At 37.6% G+C, this 21,206-nt stretch overlaps 1 protein-coding gene across 2 annotated transcripts in view; it reads right to left on the reverse strand.

Annotated features, from left to right (window-relative positions):
• Window positions 1-9,022: 9,022 nt before the first annotated feature.
• The window catches only part of LOC126361386 (myosin-I heavy chain), a 783,760-nt gene continuing 771,576 nt past the window's right edge, over window positions 9,023-21,206 (reverse strand). For both annotated transcript variants that reach the window (XM_050007788.1, XM_050007787.1), the window contains 2 exons: window positions 20,182-20,385; window positions 9,023-14,320 (listed from right to left, as the gene is read on the reverse strand). In XM_050007788.1, coding sequence (XP_049863745.1) covers window positions 14,156-14,320; window positions 20,182-20,385 — 369 coding nt within the window. In that variant the 3' untranslated portion in view covers window positions 9,023-14,155. The remainder of the gene's footprint in view (window positions 14,321-20,181; window positions 20,386-21,206) is intronic.

Consider the following 21,206-nt stretch of genomic DNA (forward strand, 5'->3'; position numbering starts at 1 on the left):
GTTTATGGCATCTTATCTCCCGAACTATGCGTCACACAATAATACAATTTTGCAGCTATGTTCAATGATATGTATGGACATTGTCTGCAAACTGTGTTGCAAGTAGAGTTAGTAGTAAAGATGTAATCAACTAAAACATCATGCCTGATGCTGCCATGTTACTGACTAAACAACAGAAATGTAGTAAGTTGCCTCCCCCAAACTCATTTTGGGGGTGAGAAGATTAGTGAGAAAAAGACATGAAATTATGTATAAAAGCTGAATGATCACTGTGAAGGACATGGAAATGCTGCATACACATAAGAGACAGTGTTATCAGCACCTAACAGAGTTTTAAGGGGGCCTTACTGTGGGTCTCCGTTTGGCTGGCTGGTCGAACCATGCAATATCCTGATTTGTTGTGCATTTGGATTTTGCACTGGCCTGATGTAGTGTACAGGAATTTGAAGGTAGGTGTACTTGTCAGGGTTCTGGTCAACCATGTCTACCTATCATCAGGGAGGATCACTCTATTATGCACCAAGCCCGTTGTAACCACTTCATACCTGCACCTGCCATCCGAGAACAAGTAATGAACTTCTGCAACACTCTGTGCCATTATGCTGCATTGGTCAGAGACTAGCAGCAGCCAGACAAGGGGATTATCATCCCAAGCATAGGCTGCTAATACCACAACACAAATGGTTACGTTTGGAGTGATGCCGTGAATGGGAAGCATCAACAGCTGATGAATGGTCTCATATTGTGTTCACTGATGAATCTTGGTTCTGCAGAACCACAGGTGACCATTGTTGCTAAATGTGACTGTGGCTAGTGAGATGTCCCATTCTTTCATTATTTTGGAGAGGCAGAACAGTGTTACTCCTGCTGCTTGGTTGGTTGATGTGTGGGAGGTGACCAAAGAGCAAGGCCATCGATCCCATCAGATTAGGGAAGTTGGCTGTGCCTTTTCAAAGGAACCATCCCGGCATTTTCCTGAAGCGATTCAGGGAAATCACGGAAAACCTAAATCGGGACGGCTGGGTGGTGGTATGAACTGTCATCCTCCCGAGTGTGGGCCAGTGTGCTAACCACTGTGCCACCTCGCTCGGTTTACTCCTGCTGTCAGAATGTGGGGTTGCACTGGGTATGACTACAGGTCATGGCTGGTAGTGACAGAGAGAACTCTGACAGCATAATGGTACATCATGCATCCTTGTGTTACATCTTACACAAAAGTACAGTGGTGCCATTTTTCTCTAAGACAATGCTCATCCACATGTGTCACATACTTCTATCAACTGTCTGAAGGATACTAAGGTACTCATGTGACCAGCAAGATCCATAGACCTGTTTCCAATAGAATGTGTGGATCAAGACAGACATTACTTCTGTCCTCTTGCAGGTATCCAGGATATCGAGGACCACATACAACTTCTTCAGAGGAGGATACAACGTCTTTAGACACCCTTCCCAATCAAATTCATGCATGCATCCAAGACAGTGGGTGTGAAGCACCATATTGATAAGTGTGCTCATATTGCCAAGTTCTTTGAAAGATTGACTTGATTTTGTAATCACTGCAATTACATCACATAACCTATCAACTTGTGAAATTTTGTTTTGTTTTCTCCTCCACTTCTGGGTGCTTCATTTGTTTTTTCAGATGAAATATAAGATGTGCAAGAACCAAATGGAAACAACAAGACTGGAAGACCAAGAATGAAATGCTCAGATTAAAAATGGCCTGCCCAGAAATGTGGTCTTTTTCTGCTTGTGTTCAGACCATACCTCAAAGAAGCAATGATGGAAATGAATGAAAGATTCAGGAGTGGGGTTAAATTTGATGGTGAAAAAGCATCAGTGATGAGATTTAGCTGATAATTGACAATGCTGTTCTCTGTGATAGTGAAGAAAAATTACGGGACATGTTGAATGGAATGAACAGTCTAAAAGAGTATAGAACATGGACTGAGAGTAAACTGAAGAAAGACAAAACTAATGTCATTAGCGATAAACATAACACAAGAACTGATGACCACGCAGTAGATGAAGTTAAGGAATCTTGCTACCTCGGAAGCAAAATAACACATGGTCCACAAAGCAAGGAAACCATCAAAAGCAGTCTATTATATTCAAAGGGGGCATTCCTGGCCAAAAGAAGTCTCTTAATATCATACTTAATTTGAGGAAGTAGTTTATGAGAATGGAGTTTTGGAGCTCAGCATTTTGTGGCTGTGAATCTTGGACTGTGAGAGAAAAAAATATGGAACATTAGAATCTCCCATCAACATCAAGGTCATTAGAGATGGAGCACAGGCTTGGAACATCTCAAAGATGATGAAGGAAATTGGAATCATCCTGGCCTTTGCCTATAGCAATTTAGGGAAATCGTGGAAAACTGAAATCTGGATGGCTGTACGTGGATTTGAACTGTCATCCTCCTGAATGTGAGTCCAGTGTGCCACCCACTGATCCACCTCATTCAGTCACCAGAAAATAAGAGAACTGGAGTGTTTGAGATGTTGTGCTTTTAAAGGATGTTGAAATTCTCTGCAGAAGTGACAAGAAGTGAGAGGGCAATAGGACTTCCTTTATACTAAAGAAGAAGAAGAAATAAAAAAAGCAGTGGCAGCTATATTAATGAATTCCTACTCATTCATGGCCACTCCTATTTATTCAACATACTACACACTTCACAGTCACAGACCACTGTAAACTGGTGGGGTGGTGCAGAGTAGCAGGGCCTCATTTGTGAGTGTACTAATTTGGACTGCAACTAAACAGACAGTTCAAATGGACTCAAGCCAAATGGATGGGATGTGTGTGGGAGCCATTAGTCCAAACCTCCACTACCACCATACTCAACTGGCCAGTTCTCACTTCCTCACCACTCTTGCATCATATTGCTCTACATTTCTCTCATTCCCACACTGTAATCCCCACCCAATGATCTGCTCTACCCCACAGGTTTGGGAAGAGTTACCATACTTAAACCTTGCTTTGCATCTGCTGCCAAGAGTGACTTGCTTCCTTGTCTTCCCTGCCTCCCAATATTTTCCTACCCCCTCTCAATTTTCCCAGTCCTTTTCTCCCCATCTCATACTGGCTTGCGTGGCCAACCAGTCATAAACAGTTATTGCTATATGGGTGTGTCAAGCGAACGAGGTTTGTTTAAAAAGTAAGGTGACTTTATATTTTTATGAAAAAATATTTATTTATTCATCAATATCCCTGTTGTCCTCTTACTCAGATACAATACACTTGTGCCAACACCTATTCCAGTCCTTGAAGCACTTCTCATAAGCACTTTTTGGTACAGTCTTGCAGAGATGCAGTCATTGAAAATCTTTTTCCTTTCATAGGTCTCTTTAGTTCTGGGAACAGGAAAAAGTCGAAGGGGCCAAATCCTGTGAATATGGTGGCTGAGGAAGGATTGTTGTGTTGTTTTCGACCAAAAAAGTCTCGCACACAAATGACGAATGAATAGGTGCATTGTCATGATGCAAAAGCCATGGATTGTTTTTCCACAATTCTTGTCTTTGTTTACATATTGCTTCCTGCAAAAAGCATGTAACATCGAGATAATACTCCTTTTTGATCATACGACCTTCAGGCAAAAATTTATGATGCACTATGCCACGGCAATTGAAAAAAACAGTGAGCAAAACTTTGACATTTGATTGAACTTGGTGTGAGTTGGGGTGCGATTGGACCTTCGTTTTGACATCATAATCATAAGTAAACCCATGTTTTGCTTTTGAACAAATAAGGATCATCACTGATGTTATTCAAGAGCTCCTGAGCGATGGTTCTGATCAAAATTGAGAACTTTTGGAACAAACTTTGCTGACACACATCTCTTGCCTAAAACATCCGAAAAAATTGCATGACATGAGCCGACTAATATGCCAACATTCTCAATAACTCTTATGGTAATTCAATGTTTTTCCAATACAATTTTCTTCGGAGTTTCGATGTTATCATCTGTTGATGTGCTGGGGCATCCAGAGTGAGGTTTGTCATTGGCATCTTCTCGGCTATCTTGGAAGAGCTTGTACCATTTATAAACATTTTTTTATTTAGACCAGACTCACTGTGTGCCATTTCAAGTGTTTTAGAGCACTTCATTCTGTTTTTCACACAAAATTTGATGCAAATTCTTTGCTCCATTTTTTACAATAATCGAAAATTCCCAAGCACACTAAAATATGTCTAACCTTTCTATCTGTTAAAAAGAAAGTATGCCATACACTTGAAACTGTGAACATATGTTCAGGACACGTGTACCAACATAACAAAAAAGAAAGATCAGTAATTGAATGTACGTTGCCTGCGCAGTTTGAAAAGTCTCTTTTTTTGAACATCCCTCATATGCACTAGAAAAGAGTGTGAAAATCCCATATCGTTGACATCAATTTGCCATAGAATTTTGGAACATATACTATGTTTGAACACTACAAATTACCTCGAAGAAAACAATATAATGACAAATAGTCAGCATCGGTTCAGAAAATATGGTTCTTGTGAAACAAAGTAGCTCTTTATTACCATAAAGTAATGGATGTTATCAACATGGGATCTTAAATGATTCCATATTTCCAGATTTCCAGAAGGCTTTTGACACCACTCCTCGTAAGTGATTTCTAATCAAATATGGTGCCTATAATGTCTCAGTTGTGCAACTGGATTTGTGATTTCCTGTTGGAAAGGTCACAGTTCATAGTAACTGGCTGAAAGTCGTCGAGTAAAATAGAAGTGACATCCTATTCTCCACAAGGAAGTGTTATAGGCCCTCAGCTGTACCTAATCTATATAAATGATTTAGGAGGCAATATGAACAGTTCTTTTAGATTGTTTGCCATCAGAAGATCGAAACCAATTGCCAAGTGATTTAGACAAGGTAACTGTATGGTGTGAAAAGTAGCAATTGACTCTAAATAATGAAAAGAACACTTAGAGCATGCAACAGGTCTATGAAAGACACTGTCTACTCTTTGCCTGTCCATCCTCTTCTGTAGTACTGCTGTGCGGTGTGTGATCTGTATCAGATAGGACTGACTGAGGGCAGCTCGTTTTGTATTATAACAAAAAAAAAAGAGGAGAGAGTGTCTCGCATATTATATATATATGTTTGCTTGATAGTCATTAAAACGCATGATATACAAGTTGGGGTGACAATCATTACAACAAAGACATTTTACACTGAAGTGTGATATTTTTCATGAAATTTCAACCACCAACTGTGTCCTCTGAATACAAAAATATTTGTTGGCTCCTCGTACATAGGGAGAAATGATCACTGCAATAAAATAAGGGAATTTAGAGTTCACACAAAAAGATTTAAGCGTTTGTTTTTTCCAAGTGCTGTTCGCGTGGAACGGTAAAAAAATGACGTCAAGGTTGTTTGATGGGCACACTGCCAGGCACTTAACAACAGTGAATTTTGTGAACTGTTAAATGAGTGTCAGCACCATCTATCAATCTTTTACAATTGAGTGCTTGCCTTTCCCAAATTTAAACTTCACGATCAGGTCCTGTGAGTGTGTGATGCCAACTGGCTGCTGAGTCTTTCTCTGACATATGGTGTCATTTGGATGCAGAATGGAGGGGCAAGATGACAGCACGCAACTTTCCCAACTGTTTTAGCTTTCCAGACCTTGGAGCAGATGCTTCTCATGATTGTAGCTGCTGATTTTGCATTATGAGACTTGAGTGGACCCTGTTCCATTACTCCCTGGTTCATGGCACTCAGACATGCTGACCATTCAGCTGTGGAGATTGACTCCTTATACTATATAACAATGAAAAAATAGCCATTTTAATTATCACTACAATGTCTTACTTGTTGCTTTGAGATGCTGTATAGTACAGAGATACCTTTAAAAATGAATGATTTTGGATAACTGTAAAGTCAATAAAGTAAGGAAATGTCAGTTTTGACAGAGGACGACTGTCCTGTCTGGGATCTCTTCCCTAACCCCTGGAACAATTTCATCCAGATTTGGCACAGACAGAAACAGCAGGCCTCATGAGTATCAAGGTTTATAACCTCTTAGCTCCAACAGGAGCGATGGTAAAGGTTTTTTTTTTTTTTTTTTTTTTTTTTTTTTTTTTTTTTTTTTTTTTTGCCAGCCCCAAGCATATAGGCTGCCCTACACAACAAGCATGCTGTGTGGGAACAGTAACCGCCTGCCAAATCAACCTGCTTTGCAGTGTGGCTTACATTTCTGGGACAGGAAACAGTTTTCCAGGTTCGGCGTGTAGGCTGTCGTTCTACATGACAGGCATGTTGTGTTGGAGTAGTATTGGCTTTTTTGATCTGCAATGCCTGGCAATCTATACATCATAGGCAAATAAATGATTTTCAAGCCCCTGCTGGACAGCCTGTCCTTCATGACAGGTGTGTTGTGTGAGTAGTACTAGTCTACTTTATTGAACTGTATTGCAGGGACTACACATACTGGTCCACCTGCTTAGCTGGGTGGTAACGTGCTCACCTCCCATGCAAGCGGGCCCAGGTTCGATTCCCAGCCGGGTTGGAGATATTTTCCACTCGGGGAGTGGGTGTTTTGTTGTCCTCTTCATCATTTCATCCCCATCAGTGGCGCACAAGTCACCATATGTGATGTTGAATGAAATAAGACTTGCACTTGGGAGCTGAACTTCCATGAATATGGGCCTGCCGGCCAACGATGCCATTCACTCATTTCATTTTTTTTACACATGCTGAGGATTATGGCTGGGGACGGATAGAGAGGGTCAACAGTTTGAGGGGTAGGGGGAAATGGCAGAGGGAGGAGAGGAGAGAGAGATGCATGAGGCAGATGGGAGGTATAGAGGGGTGGTGGACAGATAGAAAAGAAAGAGAGAGAGATACACATGGAAAGAGGGATGAGGAGGAGTAAATGGACAGAGAGAGTGATGGAGGAGATGAAGAGACAGAGGGAGTGGGAGGAGGGGATTCATAGGAGGAGGAGGAGGTGTATTCAATATATGTTTCAAAAGCATCTGTGGGTGATTCCATGTGGAAAACGCTAGTATATTATAAAAATGGATGTAGGTGTGTATGTCCCACACCTCTTAAACCACTGGATCAATTAAACTAAACTTTGTACTCATCAACACTTTACTGTCTGGAAAGAAGTACTGTAGGTGTAAGAACCACCTGCCTCCCACTGTGATGGGGAGACATAGAAGGTGGACAGAGTGAGAAAGAGGAGATGTGTGCAGTATATGTAACATATACTTACACAGGTGGAGCTATGGGTAAAAGATTAGTAACAATATAAATATAGTAAGGAAAGTTCTGGTAGAATGTATACATTTTACTTATAGGAGGGAATAGCAGAGGCAATGAGTTGTTGACAGGTGCACAAAAAGCAAAGAAAACTCTTTGCTAGCTTTTGGAAGGAAATCTTTAATAAGCTAGAGTAAAAATACTTATGGACACATTCATCACATTCACTGTGTGTCCAGCAGTACAGATAGAGAGAGAGAGCGCGTGTTCCTACTTCATATTGTTAAAGGATTTCTTCCAAAAGCTAGCAAAGTTTTCATTCTTTTCTGTATACCTGTCGATGATTCAACGCTTCTGCTGTTTGTGAGGGGTCTCCATTACTCCTACAGAATTTAATAGCAGTATAAACTGAAATGAACATCAAATATAGATTTAAGTGTCAGGAAGTCTTTTCTGAAAGTATTTTTGTATGGAGTGTGGCCATGTATGGAAGCAAAAAATGAACAATAAATAGTTTAGACAAGAAGAGAATAGAAGCTTTCGAAATGAAAAGAAAAATAAAGAATATCTAGAAGAAAAATTAGCATGTGACACTGTGCTACTTGCTATGGTGGTACCGCATTTTTACATTACTGAACTAATAATTAAAGTATGACAAACAAACACAAAGACACCTTCTGAGGCATCGAAGGATCACCAATTTAGTATTGGTGAGTAAAAATCATAGAGGGAGACCAAGAGATGAAAAGCAGGTTCAGAAGGATGTAGGTTGCAGTAGTTACTTGAGGATGAAGAAGCTTGTACAGGATAGAGTAGCATGGAGAGCTGCATCAAATCAGTCTCTGGACTGAAGACCACAACAACAAACTGATGCAATCAGATCCTGAATAACAACCCCATAGGCAGTTCTTTCTTGTTGCTGTTGATTGTAATTGTGTTCGGATCAATAAGTCGAGCAAAACAAGTAACTTCTATACCATACCCATTTAAGCCAAAATTTTCCCCTAATCTTTACAAAGTGTAGTATGTATTCGCAGCACAAGTGTAATGTGCTGCGAATACATAGAAAGATAGATCCCTTATCATTTAGCTACAAAATAGCAGGTCAGCAACTGGAAACAGTTAATTCCATAAATTATCTGGGAGTACGCATTAGGAGTGATTTAAAATGGAATGATCACATAAAGTTGATCGTCGGTAAAACAGATGCCAGACTGAGATTCATTGGAAGAATCCTAAGGAAATGCAATCCGAAAACAAAGGACGTAGGTTACAGTACGCTTGTTCGTCCACTGCTTGAATGCTGCTCAACAGTGTGGGATCTGTACCAGATAGGGTTGATAGAAGAGATAGAGAAGATCCAACGAAGAGCAGCGCGCTTCGTTACAGGATCATTTAGTAATTGTGAAAGCGTTACGGAGATGATAGATAAACTCCAGTGGAAGACTCTGCAGGAGAGATGCTCAGTAGCTCGGTACGGGCTTTTGTTAAAGTTTCGAGAACATACCTTCACCGAAGAGTCAAGCAGTATATTGCTCCCTCCTACGTATATCTCGCAAAGAGACCATGAGGATAAAATCAGATAGATTAGAGCCCACACAGAAGCATACCGACAATCCTTCTTTCCACGAACAATACGAGACTGGAATAGAAGGGAGAACCGATAGAGGTACTCAGGGTACCCTCCGCCACACACCGTCAGGTGGCTTGCGGAGTATGGATGTAGATGTAGATGTAGATGTAGATATTTCAGTAGGCAATGGAAGGAACCAGAAGCAATGTCAGGAGTCATAAATTCCAATGTTTATATGCACAAATTATTTATTTATAAATACAAATAAAATTGGTATCATAAAACGACCATCATATAAATGTTACAAATTGATCTGATCCAACATTCTTCTTACAGCCACCTACATTTACAAATCACAGACTTAAGCTTGTGCTTCAAGAGAATTGAGGCAAAATAACAATGTCCACGTATGCTCAGATGGCAACAGATAACAGTTCTAAAATAACAAGAACATAGTCATCCTCTCTCACACACAAATGTATTATACACATGTACAAAGCTAAGTGAGTCAATAGTAAAATCTTCAATGTGCAATACATTAAAATTATTACGCATAGTAGCACCTATAGCGTCACCACTCCACACAGAACAGTGTCAAATCTATACATCGTCAATTTTCCTTTTCTGTTTTAACATACAAAAATTATGATTACAGATAGTAATGAAACTGGAGCTATTTTTCTCACAAGCAAATAAAAATACAGAATATCTAGTAGAAAAATCAGCATGTGACATTGTGCTACTTGCTATGGTAGTAAAGCATCCCTTGAAACTAAGGTATGGAGTGGTATTTTTACGACATTAGTGAAATAATAATTAAAGTAAAGTACGATACACACAAAGATGCAGAGAATCAGTTTCCAGTTCAGTGATTCCATAACCTGTGTTCAACAATCGTGGTACTATCATTTTCTGAATAATTATACAATTACAATCCCATGGAATGCTATGTAAGAAATATTTGTAACTATGAGTAGAAATAAATAAATATAAAATATACTTTCTACCACTCAAAGAAAATGGACTGAGATAAGGATTTCCAGGCTGTGACAGTTTTCCAAGCCTACAACCATTACGTGCGTTTTTCAGAAATGACAGTTTTTACAAGAGATGCAGAAAATTTGTACCTGTTTTACTGTTATGATATAAAAATAGCTAATCTAAGAAGTCTTATCTGCAGGTTGTGTATGTAAGAAATTCATCTTATTCATCTTGCACAGAGTATGTAACTAGGAATGTCAAAGAGCTATCATGTGCTACTGTTGATTGGTACCTTGCTAATAAAGTAAAATGATATGAAAGGCACTTCATATAATTTTAACTGTTCCAGTTGATTTTCTTGATAAAAAAGAATACATTTCCCTGCATATTTTAAATCCTAAAAATAAAGTATGTTTTCACTGTATATGGAACTTGATTGTGTATGCAGCTCAAAATGAATTGAAGGAAAAGCTCAACAGCAAAATGAATCAATAAGACACATGATTAAGAAAGATGAGAAATAATGTGCCAACAAAGTTGATCAAGACAGGAAAGTGTTCTCAATTCTCAATGCATATTTGGGCACCTCCAGTAAAAGAATGCAAGGTTTACTAGATCGGCCAAGGATGTCAAAGAGTAGAATGTTACTTAATTACGAACTGTTCCATTTATTTTGTAATTTTACGGAGCCTTAACTGGGGGGCGGGAGGGGGGGGGGGGGAGAGGGAGAGGGAGAGGGAGAGGGAAAGAGAGACAAGCTTGAGTACATAGAAGTGAAGCAGGTGCCAGAGAGGGCATATTTTGCTGCAAATTTTCAGTCTAACATTTAAACTACAGCTACATATCAAAATAAAATACCAAGGGGGACTGGGGAAGCAAATGGGATTTGTGTAAAATACAGTTGCTGGAGAAATTGGGTAACTACCTTACTGGTCTGTGATTTTTACATTCAGTTTCATCAAACAGGCTGTAGGGTAGAAACAGTCAAGAGGCAAGCAGAGTATTTTATTTACGTAATGGACGTGTAATATATGAATCGGATGGATTTTTAAATTTTTTTTGCGGACTTTGATGGTGTCTCATAGAACAGTTGTTGATATCATCAAAGGTTTGGTACGTTCTCTGATGTGCATGTCCACACATCTTCAAAATAAAATTAAAATGGAGATTAAAGTTTAACATCCTGTCGATGATGAGCTAATTAGAGATGCATTATAAGCCTGAATTGAGAAAGGAATTGTACCCCAGTCCTCCCAGTACCTTAAACAATGTACAATTTTATTTGGCAACAAACACAGTGTACTTGAAGAAAACCTAATTAAAAAAGGCTGAAATGATTTTTAAAACAGAATAACCGAATTTCACTCAAAGGAATTTTCACTGTAAAATTTGATAGCTGAACCTAAAAATAATTGTTCTGATAATTACACCTTTGTTCTCAGTTGAAAAAAAAGGGTGTATGTGGTAAAAGGAAGGAGAAATAAAGTGATAGTGGGGACAAGGGAGTGGGGGGGGGGGGGGGCAAGGCGGCAGAAGAGCAATACTGTATACTGATTTTGCAATACTATAAGAGCTCCACCATCAAAACTGGAATATAGACAATTGATAGTTAGTAATTCTTTAGCGCTTCAAGATGATCCACATAATCTGTAATGATTTCACCCAAGAAAATTTTATGAAATTTGCTGGTTAACCCGTAATTAACAAGTGAGTATGCTACCTCAGCCATACTATGTTTGTTACTTCCTCACGCATCTAAATTACAAACCAAATTATATTTACATAAAAATATGAACTACATATTGTTGTAGTAAAAGCACATGACAAATAATTTTGTTTTAAATTTAAGACAAGGATTAAGGAAGAGGAAGAAAAATGCATCATTGTTGTAGTTAAATGAAACAGACTGATATTCTAATAATTGAATACATGATCTCCGTTAATTATTCAAAAATTAACACCAGTCAGATGCCCACAATCTTTATTGTTCCTATTTTATGTGGATTTTCAAGAAGCAAATAAACAGTCAGGAAATTCAACCACAAAATTTGATAAAGACAGGAAGGTGGAGACAGCATTAGACAAGCTGAAGAATTGGTAACAGTGAAAGTAATAATAAATTTAAGGCACAGTTCAAGAACATTTTTCATGGCAATGTAGGCGTGTCTCCATAACTGAACTGGTAAAACTGTTCTCGCAATGAAGAAAATTGTTATTGTAATTTACCATATCAGTGCTTCAAACAGTCCTGTAATTTGTACTGTCAATCTACCTACAGTTTTCCCCCTGTGCAAAAATTGTGAAAGATCAGTTCACAAAATTAATATTGATTTGTGCATAATTTCCAACACACAGTCATAAGGCCAAACTTTCAGATGTGACTTAATTGTCTCACAAGACGTAACCTTAAATTCTATTACAAACACTAAAGATGTACAAGAACTGTATAGGAGCACTGATGAAATACATTACAAGTAAAATAAACTTATCATTTTAAGTATACATACTGCAGCAATAAAACACAACATTGGTCCATGTTTACTGAAAGACTGGAAGGCAAGTACCAATGATTGTTGATTTCAAATGCGATCCACATCCTTATATAAAACTTGATCAGCTAACCAGTCTCTTTTAATGATCCACAGATTGTGGAAATGAATGAGGGTACAGTTCACTAATTTCAATAAGTGTCTAACAGAAAATGAAAGTTACAATATCTCCACTAGTCCTTTAAAACAATATGTCTTGCCTTTGTTTAGTTACTATCAGTACACTGTACTGTACTCAACTAAATATAAAAGAAAATATGTTGTCATGAATAACACACTTCATAAAATTTTACATCTACTGATAAGAAAGTATTTAAAAATAAATACTTAAGCTAGGGATGCACAATATATTAACTTTTTTCTTACCATGTACAGCATGTAAGGACTAGACTAGCACATTTATGCAGTTATATGCTGATGAAACTTCCCAGCTTCCCATGGACACAGTCAATGAATCATACATTATAGGAGTGTTAATCCAATTATTCTGAGCTTGTACCTTCATATTAAAATAATAACACTAATAATACTGTTACATAATTTTAATGTTACTGTACAGTCGTCCCCAATGGGCCACATATTCAGTCTTCACCAAGAACATTATAAAATATTACATTTTCAATAGGAATTAATTGTTTAATGTCTCAGAACAACATAATTATATCCGCTCCTTTAAAATCAAGTTTATGACATTTCAATATATTGAAAAAGAGCCTGAATACATGACAGTGTGATTATTAATTTCATATTGTACACTTCAGAACCATTGGTATTAGCTATACTGTATGTAAATGGTACACACTGAAGTTTTCTCAGGTATGTGAAGATTTAAAATATTCATTCATAAGGGCCATCCAGCTATTTACATATTCTGCAACTATACAAATAATTTATAACAGGGTTGTCTAGTACGCACTAAACTCAAATACAACATAAAAACAAAACTTGTTATAAATTCTCATTTGTTAGGACTTTGTACATTTGTCACCTTGTCAGAGCTATATACATTCCTGCAACACTTCACAATATGAATGTTATGTTATTACAAAATATCACTTCCAGATAAAGCTTGGGAGCTATTATCTCAAAATCCAAAGAACACTTGTCAGCAACAGAACTTCCATGTAATTAAAAGAAATACTGAAATTAACTTAGCACCTATTCTCAGTTTAAGTATTGCGATAGTATGGTGTGTAATACATGGATAGTTTATGGAATACACAAAAATTAATGTCATTAAAGGAACAAAGGTTTAAAGTAATTACACAAGTCTTCTTTTCTCCTTTGCGATAAGGAATTCAACTGCTGCCAATACTGATAAACAATTCTTGTATTCTATTTGCACTTCATTGTTGCTTGACATATATTATCTTTTCAGTACACATTGTAGAGCTTGAAAAATTTATTTGATTTTAATAACCAATTTTCATTTTGAAAACAAACTGTGGGAAGACAGACGGAAGAGTATGATGCACATTACTTCTGAGTGCACCACTCTACTGATCTCACAACAATAACAGGCCAAATATGAAAACAGTTTGATTTTGTATATGCAGCACATCAAAAGGTAATAAAATTACGTGTCAGTTCAATTACAAAAATAATAAATTACTACAAATTTAAACAACATAAAAACAACAGCTTTGTTGACAACAGCATTGCAGACTGTTCTTGGAATGCTCAGTAGATGAAAAGAAGAAAAGGAATAAAGCAAACATGGAAGAACTCAGCAGATCATCAGTACTGACAGGGCACGTTATGGAATTTCTAGCATTTATTTATTTGCAGCCATTATCTGGCTGTGAAGTGCATGTTATACTTCTTGTTGACATACTACGAAACAACAGCATCTATACTGGGGACAGATTTATGTAGAATGCTGACAGGCCGGCTTGAGATTCTTGATTTGCGGTTAACATTTTCACCACGTAGTTGAACCTCCTGTGGAGAATGCAAGACCTCAGTGTACTCCCGTATGAGATTTGCTATTTGGAACGCCTGAAAGCAAAAAAGAAACAATGTATGACAATTGATGAATGAATATTTTAAAGGTTAAAAGACTTAAACTGTTTGAAATATTATGTTTATTGAATTGGGTAACTGAATGTGCTGAGGAGAGACCAAGATGCAAAGATATGTACAATGTGCAACACAATTGAAGGGCCACTTTTTTGAAACCCCGTAATCACATGCAATGCCACCGTGGATGTGTGAAACGATGTGAAGGTCGTCACACCCTGTCTCACCCACATTTTGTCCCTGAAATCATGCAGTTTAATTATGGGTGGCCGAGGATAACATTTCAGACACACCAACACTCAGAAACGATGCAAAAATGCCTCAAGTGGTGGCATAAAAGGTGTCAATGAAATCACCCCTTCCCTTGGGACATTGATTTCCACACATTTTGCAGTCAAAATGATAGTTCACAATTTGTTGACCAACAGAACGATGATCTTGACAACGTGCGATTTTTCCCTTCCAGTCGATTCATCGCTTTTTTAAGGAAATTGTGGGCTGCAACCCTACTGAACATGATCCAACCTGCTTGGATTGCAGCATGACCACAATTTTTGCTCTTGTGTGCAGACTGGAACCAAAATCATTTGACAAAATCTGAATGTGATCTGAAACAGGAAAAGGTGTTTATGGTTTCTCGGCACTCCTGTAGCTTGATCAGAGGGACACACAATATTGACATGTGTGCACAAAACAGCAAAGTGTCACTATAGGACCATCAGTTTGTCAATACTCTTAGTACCAACCACCTATATTTGCTGAGCACTTAGAAATGTACATGTACAGAGTGATGCTCTGCTGCTGCTCTACCACCTGGGAGCATACAAACCATTCGACACTGCTTAATTCCGCATGTCCATAAGCAGACACTAGCACAACAGCAACCTGAATAGGTGTTGAAGTCTCTGTGCAGGTACATTTTTAAAGTGCTCAACAAAGATGTGTGGATGGTTCTGAGAGGGACCCTTTGCTGTTTTATTCACACGTGTCAGTGTTACAGGCCTCTGTTGTTGTACCACAGGTGGGTGTGAAACAGGAGGACTGAAAAGGCATGAACAACCTGTACTGCTTCAGATCACATTCAAAGATTATCGAATGGTTTTGAATGATCACTAGTGGTTCCACCATGTATACCAGAACAAAGACAGAACCTCAAAGGTGTCAGATCATGTTCAGTGGGGCTGCAGCCCCACAGTGTCCCTGGAGAAGGTTTGAATCATCCAGGGGTTGTTAGCAGAGTTAAATATTGTCAAGAACATTCTGGTGCTGCTCATCGCATTGTAAGCTGTTGATTTTGATCACAGAATCTGTGGGAATAAATGCCCCAAGGGAGGGGTAGTTTCATTGTCACCCTTTATGCCATCTTCTGAAGTAATTTCATGTTGATTCTGAGTGATGGTTTGTTCGAAAGATTTTCCTTGGCATAATAAAACCACTGTATGTTGCGGTTCTGAGTTCCATCATAAGAGACCTCAGAAGAAGGGGTGAAATGTATGATGGGGTTAATGACCTTCCCATCATATGACATGTCCACAGTGGCACTAAGCAGAACTGAGGTGCTAATATGACATCATTAGCTGACCTTACACTTCACATGAACTCTTTAACTTGGCCTTTTTTTCACAAGTGTTGACACCTTGCTGTCTGAAGCATCACCAACCAAGTCCCAGAGCACAATGCTTTTGCACCATTACAGAGGAAGGTTGTAGGCACCTTTAGGAAGGTTGTAGGCACCTTTAAGCCAAGTTTCAAACTTCTGCATTGCAATGGGAGACAATTATAGGGTTTCAAAAAAAGAGAGCCTTTAATTGTGTTGCACAGTGTAGTATGCAGGTGGATGGTGCGGTTATGAGTTCCATCACAGAGACCTCAGAAGAAGGGGTGAAATGAGTGTCCCACACAAAATTGGTATGCCTCACCTTCCGGTTAATCATCCTTAGTTGAATTGCTTGTGAAGTGGCAATACCGTCTTAAAAGTTGGATACACTGCATTTTAATGTAAAGTTTAGTACAACTGTTGAATTGTACAGAAATGGGGCAGTTTGCATTAGAACTGTGCATTGATATTGTGGAGTGTTACATAAAGACAGGCTCTAGTCAAGAAATGTAAAGAAGTCTTTCAAGTGAAGTATGCTGTTGGCAATCTCCCAACAATCAGCACTATTCAAGATCAGTACAAGAAATAGAGGGCTGTATGATCCATTCAAAATCTGCAGAGGAATACACAACTGAAACTCTAGACACAATTTACCTGGATATTATATGATATATACCTGCAAGTTGGTAAAGAGGTTATCACAGCTGGTTGGCATATCTCGTACACTGTGCCATTGTGTACTAAAAGATATAAAATTAAAAGCCTATCATGCGAGAGTGGTGCAAGAATTGAAATGTGAGGATCAAGAAACAAGAGTTCATTATTGTAACTGGTTATTAACAGCAATTGTTAATTGTTACTTGGACCCCTTCCTTTACTTCATCTCAGATGAGGTCTAGTGGTGTCATTTGTCTGGTTACATAAACTCCCAGATTTGCAAATACTGGTCGCAGGAGAACCCACATATTCTGCATGAAGAACCTCTTCGTTCAGAGAAGTGCATTGTCTGACATGCACATTATTCACCCCACCTTAAACAGTGCCGGATACCTAGAGATCTTTGACTCTTTCTGTGTACAATTAAGAGATGCAGGAAAGCTGTACGCAATCTTCCAGCAAGGTGGAACAATCATTCACACATCCAAGCGAAGTATGGCCCACATCACCAATGTGTTCCCTGAAGGCAGACTTGTTAGTAGAGGCCTCTGGCTCCCAAGGTCCCCAGACTTAACATCATGTAATTTTTATTTATGGAGCACACTAAAAAGCAAAGTGTATGCTGACAGTTATCACACAACAGACGATCTTAAAAAGAACATTACTAGAGAAATTAAGATAATTGTGCCTGCAGAATCACAGTGTGTTGCTGGTAAAATCATCACATGAAGTCAGCAATGTTTAGATGTCCATTGCTACCATTTCCAGCATCTCCTATAAATTGGTAACTACATGTTTTAATGGCCCTATTATCTATTCTTTTTTATAAATGTGCATGTGGCTCATTTAGTATCTGTTCTTTATGTTCTGGTCCTAGTTTCGCATTAATTAATTAATTATTTGTTAATGGTTACTTGGACCCCTTCCTTTACTTCATCTCAGATGAGGCCTAGAGTGTGAATAAGCATCACTCTTTCCTCAGAATATTAGTGTTTACTATGACTGACATTTTAGTAGAAGCTATCCCCTTTTGGCTAATTAATTAATTAATTAATTAAAAATAGGTTAGGGAAACATTTGATGCACCTTTGAATGATGCTGAAAATCACATGCAGAAAACTGAAAATGCTCACTCTCTTTCTGATACCTGAAGGATTCTCTATTGAAAATTTCTGAGACTGAAAAATTTTTCGAATTTTTTTACATCTTCGGCCAAATGTGATAACAATATGCCACCAAGGCCACACAACATCACATTGCACAGTCTACGTAACCCACCAGACAAATATTATCTACTGCTCTTTAAAATTCCAGGGCTCTTAAGACAAAAATTGAACTTCTAAATTTTCAATTGACACCTCAGCTGCTGTACATGATTTTCAGCATCATTCAAAGGCATATCAAATGAACCTCTAATCTACTTCATTTCTTGCTTTAAGCCAAATCTTTTACTAAACATTCACCCATTTTTCCATTGTTTTTAATTTTAAAATTTTGTTAGAAAGCAAGATTTTTTAGACACATCATTTGCTTTCCTAGTGTCTTCTGCTCTAGAATGTCCTGAATTTAATTCTTGATTTGATGGAAGTATTTTTGACAGTTAAATATTGCACCTTTCCAAATTTTTATGTACAGAGTTGCTAGGCCTTGAAGAGAGGAATTTTTTATACTTCATTTACATAGCTAACAGTAGCTGCTTGTGAAATATGTCAATTTTCCCTCAAATCACCAATATGTTTTTCTTATTTACCCTGATTAATTTCAAGAAATTTAATAAGTTTTTGCAAAACCAGGCCTCACATTGGTCAATTCAATACCCCATTTGTCAATTTTTAACTTTTTTTGCTATGAAAATCTGGAAAAAAAACTCATTGTGTAATTTACGAGGAGTCTTGTTTTTGCTCGGCTCAAATATTTGATAAAAAGCTCCAGTCTGTTCACTATGTAAACAATTTTGGTTAGTGAACTCTAAGCTTTTCACATCATATAGATTGCCGAACTAGCTCATGGGAATGCAGCCAAATAAAATTATCAAATACAGTTGATATTTTGACAGGCACTCACTCTAAAGACATGAAATGCATCATGACCAATAGCTAGATATGACGGTTAAAGTTTTCATACTAGTTTTCTGGTGTATCTACTGGGATAGTATTCAAAGGTAACCTATGAGTCTATGGAGATTAAATTAACACCTGAAACAAAAGAGAGTGTGAATAAGCATCACTCTTTCCTCAGAATATTAGTGTTTACTATGACTGAGATTTTAGTAGAAGCTATCCCCTTTTGGCTAATGTCCTAAGTGACTGCAATATCTTGTTGCATTCACATATGCACTGTTATACTGATTGCAGTGGTCGAATCTTCCCGATCGTGAGTTTGATTTACACAGCACAAGTCAGTCATGCTGCAGTTCTTGTCTGGAGAATGACTGGGGAGTTGCTTATCAAAATATTAGCCCGTATTTTACAATATTCACCAACAGCATCGCTGCGAGCTATTGCATTGATTTTTTACATTTTTTGTAATTATGTTTTCACTCAAAGGTTGCTTAATATAGTCACTACTTTTGTTGTAAGAGATGAGAGCCCACATTCACCAGCTGGAAATGTCTGATGCACTGAGGAACATAAGAGCCCAAAACACAGAGACAACATTTTGATAAAAAATAGATGTTTGGAGAAAACCCGGCCTGTATTGTTTTTTAATCAAGTCTCAACATCCTATATTTCCTATGAAAAAAATAATGTACCCACTTTATGTTTATTTAGGACCATATTCATTATTTATGTTACTTCACAAAAATTTGTATATAGGCTAGTGACAATGGTGTCTTTTGACAGTTGAAAACTCTATAATTAATGCAAACATAGAACCAGAACATAAAGAACAGATAGTAAATGCACCACATGCACATTTATGGCCTATTTCAAGACTTCAAGGTCTTCAATATCATCATTTTAGTTATGCACATTCTGTGGCTTGAGGTTCAGATAAAACTGCTGATAAGCATATAGAACTGCTGATAAACATCCAATTATGAGCTGTTACTACAACATACATGATGTAGACATTAAATTATGTTGTCAAGCCTTGATAACAATTGAGCAGCACAGACCACCAAAATTATGCTTTGTGCTTTGGGCCCATATGGAAATGAATATCTGAGAAATTGGTGAGACAGCTTTTCATGAACATTCATATATGCACTATAGGGCTGCAGATATATATCCTATAGGCACAACCTAAGTTGATACTCAGCACAGTGGTTGTGAGAGTGACTGTAAAGGCATTCTCATTTATAAATGCTCCCATCAGTCACTGTGCCGAGTGTGAACTTAGTCGGCACATATTTTAAAGCTTGTTCACAGTAAGATCAACAAATGTCAGAAGCATGCATACACACTGCAATCTCAAAATTGATGACAGTGCATTTAGAACTTTATGGTTTTCAGAACCTCATATGTTCTGGTTTCTTTTTTAGTCCTTCATACATACTGCAGACACAATAAAGTATTTCATGTTTCCTTGTTTCCTTTGAATCCTTAATATAGGCTGTAGAGAGAATAATTTCATTGTAACTAACCTGAGATGTAGTGAGAATGATCTTGCTTTGTTTCTTTTCACTTCCTGTGATTATCATAAGGCAATTGAGAGCTGGGCTATAACTAAGTATGCTGTCATATTCATATGTGCAGAGAGCATTGCGAGACCGGTGCTCCAAAAGATGTAACCCTACTTGATCAACAGCAAGCCATAGTACACGGGGCCAGTTAGAAGTGAAAGATTGCTGAAATACACAAAGAAAACATAAATTTGCAGTATTAATGTTTGAAAAACAAAATAAGTATGCTGTTTATCAAGTAAGTTGGTTATAAATTCTATAACATTTGGATCTCTTTTTAGTGATTTTGTTGCCAGTTTTTTTCTTCATATGGATAGCAGTTCACTGGCCATGTACACAAATCTTAGGCCTTCCTGGTCATTTGGTTGGTGTTTAGTTCTGCAGGCATGACATTCTTGGCCACTGTATTTATTTTGATTATGTGAACAGAACATTTTATTAAAATTAAATACAGATTATTCAGATTCTATTTCACATCTTTGTGCACACTAAGATCAGTTAGGACGATCATAATACAAGATCACATTTCAACTGTTAAAGAATGAAGAGCAGTAACTCTGAATATTCCCTGGACTAAAAAAATTAAAAAAATTAAAACCTTCTGCATGGAGGTAAGCATTACATTAAGAAATTAGCAAGCGGGATGAGGCAGTTGAAAATAAGTTCAGAAAGACAATAGAATAATGGCTGAAAGAAAGAGCTTTCTACACAGTTGATGGGATCTATTAACTGGAAAAAAATAAAAAATAAATAAATAAAAAATAAAAATAAAACACCATCACAGCCAGCTTCTGCACTTATTATGTTGGACAGTATGTGTATATCAATTATTAAGAGTATAACAAACATTTGTACCAGTTGTTTAAATATTTTGCTTTCCTAATGACTGGATATGCACTAATCTGTTCAAGGTTAGATTCCAGAGCAATTTACATAGGACTGCAAATCTGTAGTAATCATAAATAAAGAAACAATGCAATATGATT

Source organism: Schistocerca gregaria, chromosome 1 (assembly GCF_023897955.1).
Source record: "Schistocerca gregaria isolate iqSchGreg1 chromosome 1, iqSchGreg1.2, whole genome shotgun sequence".
Lineage (NCBI taxonomy): Eukaryota > Metazoa > Arthropoda > Insecta > Orthoptera > Acrididae > Schistocerca > Schistocerca gregaria.